Here is a 21,190-nt window from a genome sequence, read left to right as displayed (position 1 = left end):
TAAAAATGCATGAAGCCCTGAAACTCAAATTCGCAGTTGATGACGAGGGATATCCTAACATTTTCTTTGAATGTTTTATACAAAATTAACATAAATACTTACCATACTGCATGTGTTAAAATAAGACCCATTCTTCTCTTAGTAACTGCTGCAACATCTGGAACGCTTATCGTTTAGATGCAGACACCACACATAGGAAACATCATCGCTAAAATGAAACTTCTAGAGTGAAACTTCTACCTCCTTTTCAGAAAACAGTATAAAAGGAAAATTTAGATATACATAAAATGTCCTTTGTTATTTTTAATTTTTAAGTGAATTGTTCGTAATTTTTTGCTTAACTTTAAAGCCAGTATTACTTATGCCAAGTGCACGTGAGAGAAGATATTTTAAGCTATCGGGATGCATGACTGTGAATTTCTTATATTTGTTGTTAATAGTCAGCTCTTTGGTTTTCTAATAATTCTAATTACAGGCAAATTCATAGATTTCCTGTTTTCAGAGAGTATGTAAATTTGACTACAGGGTTATACTACAAGGAAGTAGAAAGAGAGGGAAGGAGAGACAGAATGTCAATACTTATGAAATTTAGCACAGCCAGTGACTTGTGTCGATTTTGTAAAGTAGGAAAAGCCTACACCATTGTTTAATGCTGGTTTTCCAGGTCTTAATAATTTTTCGGTTATTTTTGAATAATTTAAAAATTGATACACAATCAATTAAATGCATTCTTGAAACTCAGGAATAACTTCAGGCAAGATAATTTGCTGATGAGCCAATGTAAATTCTGTAAACAATCTGTATTCAGAGACCAATAAAGGGCCCAGACTTCAAAGGCCATATGAAGTATGTGGACGTCAACACTGTGCATTTGCAGAAACATCTAAAGATGAATTTGTTAAACTGAAGTTTCTCCACTGGTAGAACGTGTTGCCTAGCGTTTGAGTTACCACACCAGTTAATGAGCTCTAGGGAATAAGTATGTGCCTCTGAATTAGTGGGATGGAGGTGACTTCCCTGCTGTCATACTTTTCAAGGGTCCCATAATGAACTTATATTACTGTGATAATGATAAAAGAAATGAAAAAAACAATAATGAAATAAAGCCCATGAGGATATCCAGAGTGCAATGAAGCACATACAAGCCTATGAAAAGATCTAAATTTCCTAAAGAAAGCTCTTACGACATGATTCCAAGTCAGACAGTGTTTACTCTATATCCCGAGTTCCCACCATCAGCCTCTGAGTAGAAGGAGTAAAGGTAAAGATATGTGGAATGAGCGTGGTGAACAGTATGTGTCAAATGCCAAACGTGGGGCAGAAATCTCTTCAATTCTGTTATCATCCAAAGTGAAGGGTTCACAAAAACAGGACCTGCTGTCTGACTTCTTCGTAGTACAACAAGAGGACACACACTCACTCTTTCCGGAGAGAAATGTGTGCCAACTTGCCAAAGAACACCCCTGAAATCTCTCCTGTTTCACTATAGCATTCCAAAATTATGTCAAGGAAAACAAACCTAGAGAAAAAACCAGGTCAATATCCTACTTGTGTTATGTATGCTCTTCCTTCGTGGTGAGGCTAGCTCCTGCTAGTGAGTAAAGAAAGTACTTTGGAAATTATCCTGAAATTCTTTGCAAAATGGAAAATCCTAGAGCAAAGTATGTTTGTTATCACTTTTTAATGTTTTCAACTCGATTACATTAATGGTAATATTGAAGAAAACAAATCTGTCCTTTCCACACTCTTAGGAAAAAGGAGCTTGTAAAATTACTCATGCTGTGAGTCCTAAACGCTCCATCGCTAGCAGGAAGAGTTGACAACAAAACTCTTAATTACAGTTTTTTTCATTGACTTGGAAAGTCTTGGTTTATTGTGGAATTTTTTTGCAATGGAAGCTCTTTGAACTATGACATGGGTACACCATAGGGCAGTCTCCGGAGGGACCCTGCAGAATGCAATGAGCCACTCACAGGACTTAGAGCAAATCCTACCGCAGCCATCAAATCAAGTGTGCTGGGAAAACAATCCATACGCTTTCCAGGCTAAAGAAGAAAGAAGCCCCGTTCTGCTTCCTCGGCACTCGGGGTCCAGTGGAGCCCATCAAGGCAGGTGGAGCAGGAAGGACATTTGACCCCAGTAGGGCGATGAGATGATCATAACCATATGGTGCCAGGCAGCATGCTAAGTATAAAACATTTCATTTATTCTTTCCTCCAAGCAATATCACCCCACTTTAAAGAACAGGAACATCGAGGCTTAGATAGAATAAATCACTATCCAAAGTTTCCCAGGTGAAGCCAGAATTTGACTCCGGGGTTGTTTGACACCTAGAACCACTCAGCCTGTCTACAAATCTAATCTCTTCCTCACCCATCAGTTTCCTTTAGCAAGAGTTGTTGCTGCCCTGCTTTGTATCGCATTTGAATGACTGTACCTATTCATTGGCTCCAGACAATAAGTGCTTATAGGAACATAGCCCACAGGAAAGTTTATTTTAAAATAAAGTCGTTTAACTATTTTGACATGATTACAAGCCAGAGAAGAGCATGATAATGGATGATAAATTTGTTCATGCCTGAAACTGACTACGTGAGGTTTTAGTAACCATTGCCTGTAACTCCTCATTGGTTTGTTCCATGTTTACACTGTTTGGTGCATTATTGATTGTATTGATTATCAAAAGGCTTAATATCTTTAAATGTATTTGAGTTTGAGTATCTCAGAACCTACCGTTCGACAACGAGGAGCCCTTTTCTCAGTATTCTAAAGATTAGAATTTAGATGTGTAACATCTTTATCAGTCATGCCCACCATTTAGGAAAATATCTGCGTTATAGGTTTACGCTCAACAGCAGATTTTAACTCCCCATTTCAGGAAGAATGGATTAATATGTAGAAATGTATATAACAATCAGGATATTTCCCAATGTTACAGATTTTCCCCAGAGAAGAATGGAAATTGTAGTTTTTAAAATTAAATTATAACTTCTCCATTGCACGACCTATCAAATTGACCCTTTGTAAATTCTTTATTTCTACCTAAAGAAATTAAACTTTGTAGAAAGTTCAAGACAGAAGCATTAATATTCTGCCTGAAATCGTTTCAGCTGAAGAGACTCCATTAAGGAACCCAAATTACATATTTCTACTTTCTTTTGCTATGAAACATGAAGATCTTGAAAGAATTATTTGAGTCAGAACAGTTCCGGCAGATTTGTAGCTAAGCACTTACCTTGTCCCACAGCAGTCTATGTGTCACCTGGATTCCTGCGCACAGCGTACATACAGTGAGCTAGATGTCATGAGTATTAACTTCACAAAATGGTTTCACAGGCTGCTGGTGTTCTTGGTTTTTCCGATTGTTTTGCCGTTTTTTACATGCTGTCTTTTGCCCTACAGTTTACATTGGTCCATCGTGTCTCAAATTCTGTTCTGGCAGAGGACAGTGCACGCGACATGGCTGCAAGTAAGCATTTTAAAATAATGTTTATACTTCTCTCTTTTGATTTGAAGCCACAAGTCATTTTAATATGTTTTGATTTCATTTTTAGGCTTTTGAGGTCTTTTTAAGACCTAAAATAAGATACTCCAAGTGAAATTTAAGTGTAGTAGAATATTAAGTGTATTTTGTAATTGGAAGTTGATTAATAAATAAATTTTCTATTACGCTAAATTGTGAATAAATTTAGCATACCTCATGTAAATTTGTGAACAAATTTGAATTCCTCAGAGCTTGATGACTGCTTTTTCTGTCTTTAGTTACATTCTTCAATATGCTGTTTTTCCATAAACTTGTTCTAGTGTTTATGAGTTATATTTTAATTCCTAGCGTGCTTTGTAAATAAATTATGAAAATCAGTACTGACCCGTAGACCCAATGCTAAAGGAGATTGGAGTGAGCCAAATTTAGCAGATTGATAAGAAAATTCATCTTTAGATATAACTTTGCAACCTCACTTACTTTTGAAAATCATTTGAGTCTTCCAACTGATGTATGAAGTATTTTACATAATAATGATGTTGAATATGAAGTCCGAAATTATGCATAAATAGTGTAATACCTAGTCACCACCAGAGTATTGTGCTATGGTTATACCAAGAATGAATATTCATATTTGTGTCATTCCATATTAATATTTAAGTATAAAATATCCTGGAAATTCCTGAAATCACACGGTCTTTGTTATACAGATAAGTTTTCAACAAAAGATCATCTAGTCTGTCTCGTGTTGCAAACAAAAAGAATAATTAATTGATTAGTTAGTCAATTAATTAATTAGTGGAGAACTCATAAAAGGACTTTGAACTGATCATTTGGAGATTATATGTATGAGGGAAGACACCTGCCAAGACTGAGATTAGAGTGTCAGATTAACTTTTTAACTATATTTTAATGATTTTAATTAACAAAGAAATCACTCTGCACAATGGAAATGTTTTATAATGTATGTAAAGAATTGAAAATTCCTATTCATATTTCAAAACTGAAAATGCATCTCTGTGCTTTTTAATAAAACCACCAACTCCCGCCCAGAAACACCGACTCATTAGATCTCTGAAACGTTGGCTGGTTTCTTCCTCAAGTTGTTACCTTCTTCCCGTATCCATAACCAGGCTATCCTCTCGTTTAGTGCACTTCAAATAAAATTAACACAAGGAGCCCGGAAATTTTTGTAAGTCCTGAAGTTGTCCTGAAAAGTTTTGAAAACAAATTATCTAAAATGACAGCTGCTTTTATTAATGAAAATAGAAAGTGCAATTTCTAAGAGGCCTATCTGTAATTACCATAGTTATACCTCATACTTCATTTTTTGTGTACAATATCCCTGTTGGCATTCAATAGTTTTATTAAGGCAACCATCTGTGTCACTCATGATGGATGCAAACGGAAAGCTGAATGGCAGGTTTGTGCCCCTGGGCATCCTTCCTTTTTGACACTATACATTATCCTGAATAATCATAGCCTTTTCCTCCTTCTGAGGTTTGGCAGAATATTTTCACCAGTTGGAACTTTAGTTTTTTCCCTGTTTCTAACAATGTTTTACGTAGTATTCATTGGCTTCGTTTGTTTGTGGCTGGCCTAAATGTTGAGCCCCTGCATCCTTTTCCAGTAATATGTGCATTGTCAAGTTTGAGCAAAATTGCACAGAAAAGAAATTCATATTCAATACCACTTATTTCCTTTAAACAAATCCTTGAACTGGGGCCTCTGCAGCTTTGTATTTTTCTCTCCACTTTGCTCCCCTCATCACTACCGTTATTTGCTACCAGGAGTCCACCTCTCCTGCTCCCGAACACTTTCTTGCCGGTGTACGATCCCCAGGCCTGGGTTTCTAAATTGACAACTCACTATCCTGATGGGCCACCCAGTTAGACACGCTAATGAGGACAAAGAGCATTAGAAACCTTCCTAGGTAAATGTCATCCATGTATCTTAACAGTGGGACCTTTTTTCCTGACATACAGGGTGACCAGTAAAAGGTGGGTAGATGAACCAGTAGGGGACATATTTGGAGTCAGGACAGCTTCAGTTCATTCCTGAAATCACCAGTGTGTGCTACCCTACTGTTTCGCTGCAAAACAAAGGCCATGAAGGTATTTTTTAAATATATGGATGGAATCCTTATCAGCATTCCACCCCAATTGTGTAACTTTTGATGAAAAGTACACTTCAAAACTTTTAAATGGGAACTCACTCCAGTGTGAGTCATCTCTAAATGATCACCGATTTCTCCCAATCTCTGGTCTTAAAAAGACTCATTTAAGATAGACAGAAATGCATTTGCCCTGAAATGCCCTCTGGTAATAGATAGTCTTGTTGGGGGACTCTAATTGCAATTTGTGGCCATGGTAAACCACATTCAGTTTCCTAATGTTAAAATACGTCTTCTTTAGCTCATTTTTTAAATCTTTTTTGCAGGCTACTTGGCTATTTAGAGTCTGACTAAATCAATGAAATAGCACGTGAAAGAAGCAAACTGTTTGAGGCTCCTTTACATGCTCCATAAATATTGGTTTTCTTTCCCACTCCCATCCCTAGTGCCAAGACAACTCTCGAACATCATGCTACGATAGTTCTTGGCATTTTAGGGTCCACCTTCTTTGCTAATATGATGATAACTATAAACCTTCTCCCCCAGAATATCCAGTGCACATACAATTTGGCATTTGATTTCAGCACATTCATACCCTCCATTGACCCTCTGTGAGGCCAGCATAGATCCCAGTTTCAGCATGAGTGCTCCAGAAGCAGCCTTCTGAGTTATGCCATAATATCACTTGCTTGGTACACTTGCTTTATAAAAGCCTTATTCCTGACATCAGAAGTTTTGAATGCTTAAACAAGAACCCACCTACACCACCCAAAAAGACACAAATTTAGTTTTATAATGGGTGACAAGGTAACGATAGTGAGAAATAGTGCAATGAAAATAAGGAATCGGAAACTAATTCCTGATGAGTAAACGCCTTAAAATTTAAGAAGTTTCTGATATCCAATTATTGAGTCCTCTGTGATGAGTTTTCTCACTGATAGAAGACTCAGGGAGCTCTTTATATATTCTAGTCAGCTAACAGAAATACAGCATATCCTTACGTGGCGGCAGGCAGGTGTTGCGTGTGGTTTGGTTTTGTTTTTCTTTTTCTTGAAGCGCTGCTAATTTTGGATTCCTGAGAGGCAACACAGTTCTGCTGAGGACATCTATCTAGGTCAAGGGTGTATGCATTCCCTTTATAATGCCAATGTAAGTTTGGAATACAGACAGATTTGTTTTCCAATCTTTTCCAAATATTTCAAATAATTTCTCATTGGAAACATAATGTGTATTTTTGCATTTGCTCCTAGAGGAAATTTATTCTAGATATCTTATGGAAGTATTTTTTTTATGCTGTTTCTTTTACAAACTTATTGAACATCATTATAAATAAAATTATTTACATACAATACACCTTTTACAAAGATTTTAACTTGGAAGTGTGTACCAATGTAGATGCATTTGCACATAAATTGCTGGCATTGGTTAAAGGTGAGTGCTGGGTTATTGTTTGAAACATAAGCTTTTTATAGCAGGGCTGTGCACAGACTGCATTCTTCCAGAGTACTTACAGTCAGTCCGCCCTTATCAAGTCTTCAGATTCAGAATTCTCCAAAGATTAATGAGCCTCACCCACCATTGTATCGCAGCCTGGCCGCTGGACTTCCTCCTCCCTGAAGTAGATTCAGGAGTCTCTGAAAGGGCCAACAGTTTAAGATTTAATTTCGTGGTATCTCTTTCAGGTGTGACCCTGGATTTTCCGGCCCAGCTTGTGAGATGGCATCCCAGACATTCCCAATGTTTATTTCTGAAAGCTTTGGTAGCTCCAGGCTCTCCTCATACCATAACTTTTACTCTATCCGTGGTGCTGAAGTCAGCTTTGGCTGCGGTGTCTTGGCCAGTGGTAAGGCCCTGGTTTTCAACAAAGATGGGAGGCGTCAGCTGATTACATCTTTCCTTGACAGCTCACAATCCAGGTGAGTTAAGGCAGGAGGGAATACATACAGAAACCAGATACTGATGATTGACTTTAGATCCATTTCTTTTCAATTTTTATTCTTTTTCTTTTTTGCTAATATATACATCTTCCAATTTTTAACCAGGATGAGAAGAAGCTTACAGTTTATGTAGGGTTATTTTGCCCTAATTTTTAGTAAATTAACAGGCTTACTGATGACTTTAGGATACTAAAGACTGACTAGATTTTTTAAAATATGAAATGTTAGCATCAAAACTGTGTTCTTAAGCCAAGGGCTAGTTAATTATTTATGTAGTTTTATTTATTTGACAGCTTGCAAAGGCTGATTAGATTTACCCTACATATTCCCTTCCCCCAGTGCCTAATAAATAATGCAGTAAAGGAATGATTGGCATTTTAAGTGTATGTACACAAGTACGTAGTATACAAACATGTATAAACATACGGTTATATTTGTGTGGATGTATCTGTATATAAACATGTTCATTGACCTCATCTTCTACACATATTCATACATCTCATGGTGAAATTACTTACATTTCATAAAAAAAGGATGCATGGAAACCTACAGCTTTTGGGTAGTTCATTTAAATTTGTTTGAAATTCTTTAAAAGCCAAAATGAACATTATGATTAAAAATATTTATGCACACACTAATTATAGACAATTCCTGTCTAGGTTTCTCCAGTTCACATTGAGGCTGGGGAGCAAGTCCGTTCTGAGCACGTGCAGAGCCCCCGACCAGCCTGGTGAAGGAGTCTTATTGCATTATTCTTATGATAATGGGATAACTTGGAAACTCTTGGAGCACTATTCATATCTCAACTATCATGAGCCCAGGTATGTTGGAAAACATTTGGAAAAATGATTAGAGTGATAGCTCTTTCCTGTGGAAGTCATCATTCAAATGGTATAAGACTGTGTGAGGATTCTAGATATTTTTCCATTGAGAGATGGTGAGGACAGAGATGGATGTATCTTGCAATAAAAATCTAGCAAGCCACATTCTTCTTCTAATCCGTTTGTCCTACTGACTTCTGATACTTTGAAGAAATTTATTCTCATATTTTGAAATATGCATCTAAGGGAAATATTTTGATGCCTAGGAAATAATAATGACAAATAGTTACTATTTTGCTTATTCAAATATAGTGCAAACTTTTAGATATGATTTTTGTTTTGAAGAAGATTTGCTCTGAGCTAACATCTATGCCAACCTTCTCTATTTTGTATGTGGGTTGCTGCCACAGCATGGCTTGAGAGTGGTGTAAGTCCATGCCTGGGATCCGAACCCACGAACCCGGGCTGCTAAAGCAAAGCATGCCAGACTTAACCACTACACCACGGGGCCAGCCCCAGATATGATTTTAATATGGCACTAAATTATAAATGCTGTTGACAGATATTTGTTAGCAATATAATATGTTGTAATAAATTATATGAGGTAATAATTCATAAAATCTGATAACCAATATGGTTTTTAAATTTGTACATAATATAATTAAGTAATGAGTACAAATAAATTTTTCTAGCATGTATAGAGTCCCTAGCAAAGGTGGAGTGTGAGGATGTATTTAAAGTCCTTTCCTCAGGCCACTTTTATTTTTCTTTAGCTTATATATTTCGTAATCTGTAGTCACAATTGTGAGATTTAAGTTTTACTTGAAGCAGGGACGTTCTTCTATGTGGGCGGAGTCGTAATCACCATTAGTGGTACAATTTTGGAATTGCACAAAGGATCCTCTCCCCTTCTAGAATACGTATTGACCTTCTCACTAAAATTGCTTTAAAAATTTAAAGAGAAGAAGAGAAGGATGGGAAGGTCAAAATACCGTTAGAGAAGGTCACACTGTGGCTACATTCACAGTCAGATGTAAAGAACTCACACCGTTTGACTTCCTGGAAGTACCGTTTGATGATGCGGAGAGGTGAAAAAGAGGGAGGGCTCCGGGCACTGAGGTTTGCGTTGGCACCATGGCAAGAAGGGCCACTGATGATAGACTTTACATACTTTAGAATTGTGCCTAGGGTACTCCCTATCTCTAAGTATTTGTAAATAGATGAGAACTTTTATTTTCATAGAAAACGAAGTAGCGTGTAGCAGTAATAATGGTTAACAACTCTTATGAGTTATAAATAGTATACATTATACAATTTTAAGAACACACCGGATGTGTTGTTTTCCCTGTAAAGGTAAATGTAGGGCTAAACTCAACTTTCTCACTCAGTAGAGACATGTGAATGCTAAAGAAACATCTCATAGACACTCCATAGTAAATATTAAAAGAAAATTAAACAAAAATCAAGGTGTTAATAATAATGATGAAAACATGAAGAAAATATCACTGTCCTAAATTAACTTGGCCTAAAACACAATTTTTCGAACAAAGATGGACAGCTACAAAATTCAGTCATCAATCTATATCACAAAATTTAATTAATCTCTGTTGATATGAAAAATAATTACACATTTAATGTGCTATTGCAAAGGTGCATTTAATCTTGCTTGCCATTTGACAGCAACATTTTTCTTCTGTGTAGAATCAAGGTGTTTTTTCAGCATTAGGTATGTGCATAGCTTGAAAGATTAAGATCAGAGTGGAGATTTTTTAAAAAGGAGAACGTGGTAGTGGCACCAGGAACACTTTCATTTTGTATATTGTGCCTCTGTCCATGAGACTCTTCCTCCCTCCCCCTCTCTCCTACAAATATTAATAAAAGGTGACATGGCAGAAGTAGAATTTAATATATTCTAGATACTAAATTATATTTTATATGATAAATAATACAAACCATGGAAATTCTTCATTGGAGAGTTAAATATGTCTTGATGCCTTTAGCCATTTGCCGTATTTTCTTCAGTTTAAATTGCTGCTTGTAATTGCTGTGAATTCCATATTGTTCCCTTCTGCCATGTTCGCTCATAAATGAAGTACGATCCGTCAGTTAGATATGCTAGTTAGCTAACTGCTATTACTTCGAGCTAGTTTCTAGTAAGTTGCCGTCTGTGATTCACCCAGTAAATAAAAGAACTCTATTTGCTTGTTATTTATAAAATTTAAAATCTGTCTAAGTTAATCTTTTAATTCAAACTGACTGGAAGGTCTTGGGAAATAATTGGTATTTTTAAATTTTGATAATTGTATTTGATTACAAGAAATCTATGAGCTTAGTACCTACCCAAAAAAGGAAGATGGATGTAGAGTGTTGACCCAAGTCCCTGGGTTCTCGTCCCGGAATATTCTGATCAAGTGGTTTCAGAGCTCTTCTGAGCAGCCACTGTATTATGCAGAGTGGTGAAAGCAGGGCCTCCCACTCTATCCTGGGATGTGAAGTAAAGGTCAAGGGCACAGGATCTGGGCCATCCTCACATCGTCACTTAAAAGCCAGTGAAAATTAGAATATTAACCTCCTTCTGCCTCTGTATTCGAAGCTCTCTCAGGGTGTGCTGATAATATGTGCTTCATTCATGCGGCAAGAGTTTGTTGAGTCCTTATCGTGTGCCAGGTGCTGTTCTAGATGTTAAGACACCATAGTGAAAAATCCAGAAGAGTCTCTGGCTTTGCCTTAAAGATAGATCCCAGTTCCACAGATGAAGATTCTGAGGCACACATAAGCTGAGTACCTTTCCTGAAACTGCAGAGCCACTCACCGTTACATGTCAGAGTGGGGACTGTAACCGAGTCTGTTCATAGACCCACGAACCCTGAGTCAACATCTCTACCAGGGAAAATATCGGTCATTTCAATTACTAGTATCACACACATGCATATACACATTATTTTCCTTTAAAGTTGCCTGAGAAATTCTACTTCTCACTTGTTATTTTTAAAAATTATGTTTATTTTCCTAAGATAAGAATAATAGCTACTTTTAAAATGATTAATGTAAAGAAAAATTATTTTCTAATAACATAATGATAATTTAAATTATTAAATTAGTGCATGTTTTTATTGTTGACCTAGTTTGAATATAGTTTATTTCTTATATAGTTGATATATTACTATAAATAAACATTTTTATTTACTTATTTGATAAGCAAATAAATATTTAGAAAAGTTAAAGTGAAAATTACTAAAATAATTTAACTAAACTTTACTCTTTTCTTCTAATAAATTCACATTGGTAAAAAAAATTCAGATTTAAAAGTCTTTAAAGAGGGGCCGGCGTGGTGGTGCAGCGATTAAGTGCACACGTTCCGCTTCAGTGGCCCAGGGTTCGTTGGTTCAGATCCCAGGTGCAGACATGGCATCGCTTGTCAAGCCATGCTGTGATGGGCATCCCACGTATAAAATAGAGGAAGATGGGCGTGGATGTTAGCTCAGGGCCAGGCTTCCTCAGCAAAAAGAGGAGAATTGGCAGCAGATGTTAGCTTAAGGTCAATCTTCCTCAAAAAAAAAAAAAAATTTAAAACCATAAGAATTCAAAAATATTTTAAAAACATAAACGTATTATAGCTATGTCCTTTTACTTTAAGAAGTGTTGTTGTCGTTTGGGGTTTGTTTTGTTTTTTGGTGAGGAAGCTTCGCTCTGAGCTAACATCTGTTGCCAGTCTTCCTCTTTTTTTGCTTGAGGACGATTAGCCCTGAGCTAACGTCTGTGTTAGTCTTCCTCTGTTCTGTATTTGGGTCGCTGCCACAGTGTGGCTTGACAAGTAGTGTAGGTCCCCACCTGAGATCTGAACCCACAATTCCAGGCCACCAAAGCAGAGCATGCTGGACTTAACCACTATGCCACGGGGCCAGCCCCATAAGAAGTGTTTTTGAATTTACATTTCTGTATTTGAATACTGATTTTTCATTATTTAAAAAGCATATTTCTCACATTGCCGGAAGTCCTACCAGTCATGTTCTTTTACCCCATATTTCTGTATATAAATTATTTAAAGAGAATTATTTTTAATCACTTTCAGTGTGTAAAAAATTACATTTCCAGATGTGATTTAATGTCTCTTTACACAATAACTAAAGGTAAACATAATACAAACATGGAAATCAATCTAATTTCTCAGTAAATCCAGCCTTAGACATTGAAGTTTTTAAATAATTTATTTCTAAGTTACTCAAGCAGTCACCTGTCTCAGGGAGTTTTTCATTGCTCACTGGGAGACGTATCCCTTCCGTGTGCGTTTACTGCAAGCACCTCTCCTGGTGTTCAGTTGTGCATTGATGGAGACAAATGCTCCATTTGCCATTTGCTCCGCATCCCACCTTGTGTATGGATGTGAGCAGCATGGTACCATGATTTATGGAGCTCTCAAGCAGATGTCATTGCAGTGGCAATTAATGTATGGTTCCTGCTGCTGTGTACGTAATTGCTCCTGGAAATTAGATATTATTCTTAATTTTCTTCCCCATTTATCAGATACAGATTTGTTGTCATAGCCGCCATGACACAGCAAGTGACCCCGCATGCTACGCTAAACTCATGGGAATGAGGAAGTGTCATGGTGCCAACCAGCCCCAAAGTGTAATATGTTTAACAAGCTGCCCAAGATCCTTCACGAGGCTAAGGCGAATTCTGCCACTTTGACAACTGTGACTTACTGAGTTAGCTTTTCTGAGAGCAGATGAGTGAGAGAAAAGTCACGTTTTTTTGGATGTGTGTAGAAGACTTTGTTAGGGTCAAACAGGAAATTGGAAATCTCAGAAGAATGTTTTTAATAGTGAGAGAAGTCTTTTTTTTAAATGCTATACAACAGAAAAAAGATGCTGCTATAAATGTTTGTATTTTTGGATGTCAAAGTGATCTGAATTTTATTTTCTCCTTTAGAATAATCTCCGTAGAATTACCAGATGATGCAAGACAGTTTGGAATTCAGTTCAGATGGTGGCAACCATATCATTCTTCTCAGGGCGAAGACGTGTGGGCTATTGATGAGATTATCATGACATCTGTCCTTTTCAACAGCATTAGTCTTGACTTTACCAATCTTGTGGAGGTCACTCAGTCTCTAGGATTCTACCTGGGAAATGTTCAGCCATGCTGTGGCCATGACTGGACCCTTTGGTAAGGATTTCATCTTTGTTGTTGTTGTCACAGGGTAAGGATTTCATCATTGTTGTTGGTAGAATCTGCAATAAGGGTTGGGACACAGGATGATCTTCTAATCCATCGAGCACTTAGTCATTTGTTGACAAATATTTACTGAACATAAACCATGTGAAAAGTCATTATTATGTCTACAAGTAAGATATCTTGGGAAGGAGGGCTAAAAACAAAATACTGATAGACTTAGATAAATAAAAAATTTCACCATAGTTATTAACCTCAAAATCTCATTTCCCACCATTACATATAAAAACCCCCTTCAAAAGTGTTAATAACTAAAGTGGCTAACATATTCTTCCCTTCACGGAGGTCCCCCATGATCAGAGGGAAATGTGAAATCACTCTAATGACTGTTGTAACAAAATTTCTCATGAGTAGTTTTGTTTTCATGCTGTCTTGGATAAAGTCCAGGAAGTTTTTTCATCCCTAATTTATTAACTAAGCTCTCCTTTCTAATCCATTTTATCAAGCAGTGCTGGACCAGTGACTCATGTAGTTAATGTCAGTGGGGTTTACAGATTGTGGGATCTCCCAGTCAAGGTCCCTTTTCTTCTTGTATTTTTCCCTCTATGGTCATATGCAAACTTAATTGTACAAAAAACAGTAAATAAATATTTTAAGACTGTGGTTAGTACTGCAGGCACGTCAATGGGACAGCACAGTAGTGATTAACTGGAGTCTGGAGGTGGCTCCTTTGGGTCAGGAGGTGGAGGCCTTGATCAGATAGATCAGGTAGTAGACACAGTACAGTAAAAGAACAAGACAGTTCCAGCCACATGGAGATCTGAAGGAGGAGTGTTCCAATTATGGGAAACTTTGCAGTGCACGGACTCCCAAAGCGAGAGTGGCTGTGGCACGCTCGAGAACTAGGTGTGCGTAATTCCAAAACCCACAGCCTACACCACTGTGCATCCTGCCCCTCCTGGGTTCCTTTAGGACTTTAAACATGACAGAGGAATAATTTTCTAAGAGAGTTTTACTTTCTATTGAATCACGGTCAGACCAATTTAATTTCTCCAGATGAATCTTGCCGAAAGCTATTCACCGCAGTTGTCTCCAGAGAACATTTCATAAATGACCCATCCGTGACCTTATCATAATTAGAGGTAAATTTTACACACCATTGCACAGAAAATTACCTTTGATGGAAATTGTGCACGGACAGTCACATCTCACACACAGCAGGCTCAAATTCTAGCGTCAAAATGACAGCTAATGGAATGGAAGTACAGCTGGTCACCTTTGCTGTGAGCACTGTTGAACTAGATGAAATGAAGTTTCTGTGTGACAGAGTATGAAAGGTTATATCGTGTATTTGCTATGCGATAGCCTCAGATGCTTGTTTCTGTGAATGTTCTGTCTTAGTCGTGGAACCTTCAAAGAAAATAAAGGGATGAAGCAAGGTAAGAAGATTCAGAGATGTAATCCAAAATAAGATTTCTTAGAATTATATCCTTCTGAACATTTATTTTGACCTGAATTAACAGTCATTCAAATTGGTCGCATACCGTAAACTATATCCCCCAAATTTGTGTGGTAGGTTTTTTTCCCAGCACTTTTAATACAATAAAAAGTCATATCATGAATGCAAGTCCTGTACCATGTTTATTCTCATAAATAGTTAACATCTGCTCAAATAAACGCCAAAGTTGCTGAGCCTTTTAATTTAACACGAGTTGAATGCATGATAACAGCAATTTAATTTCTGTGCTTTGATCAAAACCCTAAGAACGATATCCTTTCACACAAATCTGATGAATATTCTTAACCCACCACTGCTTTAATTGGTAGAGATACATTTACTTTGTGAAAGTACAATCGCAGTAATTATAGAAACCCATAAGAAAATATAAATAATTGTAAACTCCCCATGGGCACCTTGAGCAACGCTGTAGGAGTTTTATTAACAACCACATGTAAGCAATCAGATTTGACTTTCTGATCTTCTCTGAAACGAAAAGGAGTTGTCTTGGTTATGAAACAACAGAGAGTATACTCTGGCAGTGATAATGAGACTAGGGGAACATCTTAACCACTTTAATAAGGACATGAAAAATGCTCACTCCTCATTAAGATGAAACAACATGGAAGATCTCAAACTGTTCCCATTTTCTTAGCCAATGAGTCAGAATAAAGCCCCTTATAATGACGCTGTTTTCTCTCTGCCGCTGTTGAAGAATATATTGTCCAAGTTCAATGTGAACTCACTGAGGGAATGTTTTTCAGAAATACTTTTGCAATAGTGAAATTCAAATGATGGTATTGACCAACTATTTATCATAACGTCCTAGTCCTAAAGCGAGTTATTTTTTTTTCATGTAGAACCTTTGGAACATATTATCTTATTAAGTAAACATTCTGTGACCATGTTCAAATATGTGGCCTCTGCCCTTCAATGACCTTGTTTCTCTCAAGGGAAATTTTGAACTGTATACACGTTCACTACAAATGGCTGGTGTTAAATTAATTATTGTTGGCTTTTGCCAGCTGTGAGTTCATTTGGTTCTCATTTTCTAATTCATGCCTTTCCATGAGCATGGCTTGTTGTTACTGAGTGTTCTCCAGGGGAAACTTGGACAATTGCTTTTTCATTAGAAGAACTACGGTCAATATGCTATAAATCACTTTACAGTATGTCATCTTAGAGCACTGTTTTCCATGGAGAAATGAATTCCTTTTAATTATCTGTAGTACTTTCCTTTCTTCCATACATAGTATCTGAAATCAGAACCTCTGTCTCCTTTATGTTCTAAAAATAGTCTTCAAAACCTCTTACATATATTTTAAGATCACCAAGGGAATAATTTTAATTAATTTAATTGAGGTTTATTAAAGATTAGCTGACTAATACTATTATTGATAATACCAAGGGACATTTACATTCCTCTGTCCTATCTAATAGACTAGCTGGTATATAGGCAGTAAGGACATTGCTGTCATATTATGGAGGATTTTCATTTCAAAATGTGTAGAGCTGTGAGGGGATGGTCGTTATAGCATATTAGAACTGGAAGTTTGTTTGAGTGGGAGAGATCAAGTGTTTTCCAGACTTGCAAAAGCTGAAAGAGTCCAGCACCACTAGACAGGCCTTACAAGAAATGTTAAAGAAACTTCTTCAGGCTGAAGTTAAAGGGTGCTAATTAGTAACAGGAAAACGTATAGAAGTATAAATTTCACTAGTAAAGGTAAATATATAGTTAAATTCAGAATACTCTCATGTTGTGATGGGGGTAGGTAAATCACTTATAAATCTAGTATGAAGATTAAAAAACAAAAGTAGTAAAAATAGCTATGACTACAATAATTTGTTAATGGATACACAAGATAAAAAGATGTAAATTGTAACATCAAAAACATAAAATGTGAGAGGATGGAGTAAAAATGTAAAGCTTCAGTATGCATTTGAACTAAGGTTATCAGCTTAAAATAGAATGTTATAAATATAAAATGTTTTATATACACCTCATAGTAACGACAAGCAAATACTTATAGTAAATATGCAAAAGATGAAGAGAAAGGAACTTAAGCATACCACTACAGGAAATCATCAAATTACAGAAGAAAAGGGCAAGAGAAGAAGAAAGCAACTATAGAACCGCCAGAAAACAGTTAACAAAATGGCAGGAGTAAGTCCATACCTATTAATAATTACTTTAAATGTAAATAGACTGAATTCTTCCATCAAAAGACATAGAGTGACTGAACAGATTGAAAAAACAAGACACAACTATCTGCTGCCTACTAGGGACTCACTTCAGCTTTAAGACTCCACACAGACTGAAAGTGAAGGGATGAGAAAGATATTTTGTACAAATGGAAGCCGAAAGAAAGCAGGGGTAGCTATACTTATCTCAGACAAAACAGACTTTAAGACAAAGACTGTCATAGGAGACAAAGAAGGTCATTAGATGATGATAAAGGAGTCAGTCCAACAAGAGGATGTAACATTTGTAAGTATTTAGACACTTAATGTAGGAGCACCTAAATATGTAAAGCAGATATTAACAGAGCTGAAGGGAAAAGTAGACAGCAGTACGTTAATCTAGAGGACTTCGCTACCCCACTTTCAACAATGGCTAGATCATCCGGACAAAGTATCAATAAGGAAACATTGGACATAAACAACATGTTAAACCAGATGTACTTAACACATATTTACAGAGCATTTCATCCAAAAGCAGCAGGATACATATTCTTCTCAAGCGCGTGTGGAACATTCTCCAGGATAGATTATATTTTAGGCCACAAAACAAGTCTTAATAAATTTAAGAAAATTGGAATCATATCAAACAACTTTTCCAACCACAGTGGTATGAACTAGAAATCAATTACAAGAAGAAAACTAGAAAATTCACAAACATGGAGATTAAACAACATGCTGCTCAACAACCAATGGGTCAAGAAAATGAAAAGAGAAATCAAACACTATCTTGAGAAAAATGAAAATGGAAATACAACATACAAAAATGTATGGGGTGTAGCAAAAGCAATTAGTTCTAAGAGAGAAGTTCATAGCAATAAATGCCTACATTAAGAAACAGGAAAGATCTCAAATAAACAACTTAATTTTACACTTCAAGGAACTAGATAAGGAAGAATAAACTAAGCCCAAAGTTAGTAAAAGGAAGGAAATAACAAAGATCAGAGTGGAATTAAATGAACTAGAGCGGCCGGCCCATTGGCCAAGTGGTTAAGTTCACACGCTCCACTTTGGTGGCCCAGGGTTTCGCCAGTTCAGATCCCGGGCGCAGACATGGCACTGCTCATCAGGCCATGCTGAGGCGGTATCCCACATAGCATAGTCAGAAGGACCTACAACTAGAATATACAACTGTGTACTGGGGGTTGTTGGGGAGAAGAAGAAGAAAAAAAAATGAAGAAGATTGGCAATAGTTGTTAGCTCAGGTACCAATCTTTAGGAAAAAAAAAAAAAGAACTAGAGACTAAAAAGATAATAGAAAAAACCAATTAAACTAAGAGTTGTTTTTTGAAAAACAAAGAAAAATAGGCAAAGTTTTACCTAGACTCACCAAGGAAAAAAAAGAGAGAACTGAAATAAATAAAATCGGAAATTAAACAGAAGACATTACAACTGATACCATAGAAATACAAAGGATCATAAGAGACTGCTATGAACAGTTATCTGCCAACAGATTGGATAACCTAGAATAAATGGATAAATTCCTAGAAATATACAACCTCCTAAGACTGAATCACATGATTCAGAAATAGAAAATCTGAACAGACTGATTACTAGGAAGGAGATTGAGTCAATAATCAAAAATTTCCCAACAAACAAAAGTCTAGGACCAGATGGCTTCACGAGTGAATTGTACCTAACCTTTACAGAATAAGTAATATCAATCCTTTTCAAATTCTTCTTGCAGTTAGGCAGGAAAAAAACAATAAAAGTCTCCAAATCAGAAGGGAAGAAGTAAAACTGTGTCTATTTGCAGATGACATGTTATATGTAGAAATCCCTAAAGATTCCACCAAAAACTGTTGAAACTAATGAACGAATTCAGCAAAGCTGCAGGATACAAAATCCATATACAAAAATCAGTTGTGTTTCTATGCCCTAATAACAAACTATCAGAAAGAAAAAACAAGAAAACAATCCCATTTACAATAGCATCAAAAAGAATAAAGTGCCTAGGAATAAATTTAACCAAGGAGGTACAAGACCCGTACACTGAAAACTATAAAGCATTGATGAAAGAAATTGAAGATGACACAAATAATTAGATACTCTGTGCTCATGGACCAGAAGAATTAATATTGCTTATATGTCCATATTGCCGAAAGCAATCTATAGATTCATTGCAATCCATATCAAAATTCCAATGGCATTTTTCACAGAAATAGAACAAACAATCCTAAAATTTTTATGGAACCACAAAATACCCTAAAAGCTATCTTAGCAATATAACCAAAGCAATCATGAGAAAGAAGAACAAAGCTGGAGGCCTCATGCTTTCTGATTTCAAACTATATTACAAAGCGATAGTAATCAAAATAGTATGGTACTGGTGTAAAAACAGACACATTGACCAACAGGGAGTTGCTAAGAGAGTAGATCTTAAAAAGTGCTCACCACAAGAAAAAAAAATGTGTAGCTATGTGAGGTAAGGGATGTTAACTGACATTTCACAATATATACATATATCAAATCAGTGTATTGTACACCTAAAATTAATGCAATGGTATATGTCAACTCTGTCTCAGTAAAACTGGAAAAAATTTAATTAAAGTAAAAAAATAATAAGATGCCATAAGAAATGCTATAGTTTTTGTCTATCTTTAATGGTGCTTAAGAAAAAGTGGACTTAATTTTTTAAAAGATTTAGAGATAAATGAGACGTAGAAATGTTGAAAGGCGCTCTTAGGTACTTTCCTGGCCATTGAAAATAGAAGGTGCTCATTCTTGTTATGTCTAATTTGTTTTTAATTAAAGCTCTCTTTTTTCCTTTATAGAAGGAAATCCCTAGCACTAGTCATGTTAGGGTCATTTTTTAAAAGAAGGAATTTCCTAAAATAAGTAGTAAAAGTAGAGAGAAAGTAAAAGAGCAACATGCAAGAAGTGAAATTAGCTGCGCATGACAAACGGCATGAGAAACAAAGGATAACGCTGTGTGGTTCTGAGGGAGGGTTTTGGAAGCCTAGTTTTTCACAGCAGCCCCAGGTGGCGTGGTCAGCCCTGGAGATGTAGAAAGGTAAAGGTGTAAATAGGAGAACAGCTAGCTACAGGGTGAGTAGGCCCCCGTCGGAGAGAACGGGCAGGTGGCTATCTGCTCAGGACATTCAAAAAGTATATGTTCAGCCACTATTAGGTATCGCCTCAGACCTGTTAAAATGGCTATTATCAAAAAGACAAGAGATAACAAGTGTTCGCAAGGTTGTGGAGACAGTGCACTGTTGGTGGGAATGTGGACTGGTGCAGCCACTATGGAAAACAGTATGGAGGTTCCTCAAAAATTTTAGAATAGAACTACCATACAAGCCAGCAAGTCCACTCCTGGGTATTTATACGAAGAAAACAAAAACACTAACTTGAAAAATATACACACCTGCATGTTCATTGCAGCATTATTTACAATAACCAAGATATGGAAATAACTAAGTGTTCATCAATGGCTGAATGGATAAAGAAAATGTGGCATATATATACACAGTGGAATATGATTCAGCCATAAAAAAGAATGAAATCTTGCCATTTGTAACAATGTGGATGCACCTTGAAGACATTAATGCTAAGTGAAATAGGTCAGACAGATAAATACTGTATAATCTCACTTATATGTGGAATCTTTTAAATAAATAAGTAAATAAACACTAAGATACAGAAAACAGATTTGATTGCTGGGGTGGGAGGGGTGGGTGAAATGGTTGAAGGAGGTAAAAAAGTACTAACTTCCAGTTATAAAATAAATAAGTCACGTGATGTAATGTACAACATGGTGACAGTAGTTAATAATACCATGTTGCATACTTGAAAGTTGTTAAGGGAATAGATCTTAAAAGTCTTCGTCACACGAGAAAAAACTTTGTAACTATGTATAGGGATTGATGTTAACCAGACTTATTATGATCATTTCACAATATACCCAAATAGCAGATCATAATC

General features: G+C 36.4%; 1 protein-coding gene across 2 annotated transcripts in view; it reads left to right on the top strand.

Annotated features, from left to right (window-relative positions):
* The window catches only part of RELN (reelin), a 459,315-nt gene that overhangs the window by 301,442 nt on the left and 136,683 nt on the right, over window positions 1–21,190 (top strand). For both annotated transcript variants that reach the window (XM_070617061.1, XM_070617060.1), the window contains exons 17-20: window positions 3,403–3,469; window positions 7,280–7,513; window positions 8,194–8,355; window positions 13,288–13,524. In XM_070617061.1, the coding sequence (XP_070473162.1) occupies window positions 3,403–3,469; window positions 7,280–7,513; window positions 8,194–8,355; window positions 13,288–13,524 (700 nt within the window). The remainder of the gene's footprint in view (window positions 1–3,402; window positions 3,470–7,279; window positions 7,514–8,193; window positions 8,356–13,287; window positions 13,525–21,190) is intronic.

This window comes from Equus przewalskii, chromosome 4 (genome assembly GCF_037783145.1).
Source record: "Equus przewalskii isolate Varuska chromosome 4, EquPr2, whole genome shotgun sequence".
Lineage (NCBI taxonomy): Eukaryota > Metazoa > Chordata > Mammalia > Perissodactyla > Equidae > Equus > Equus przewalskii.
This window is presented reverse-complemented; position numbering and strand designations above follow the sequence as displayed.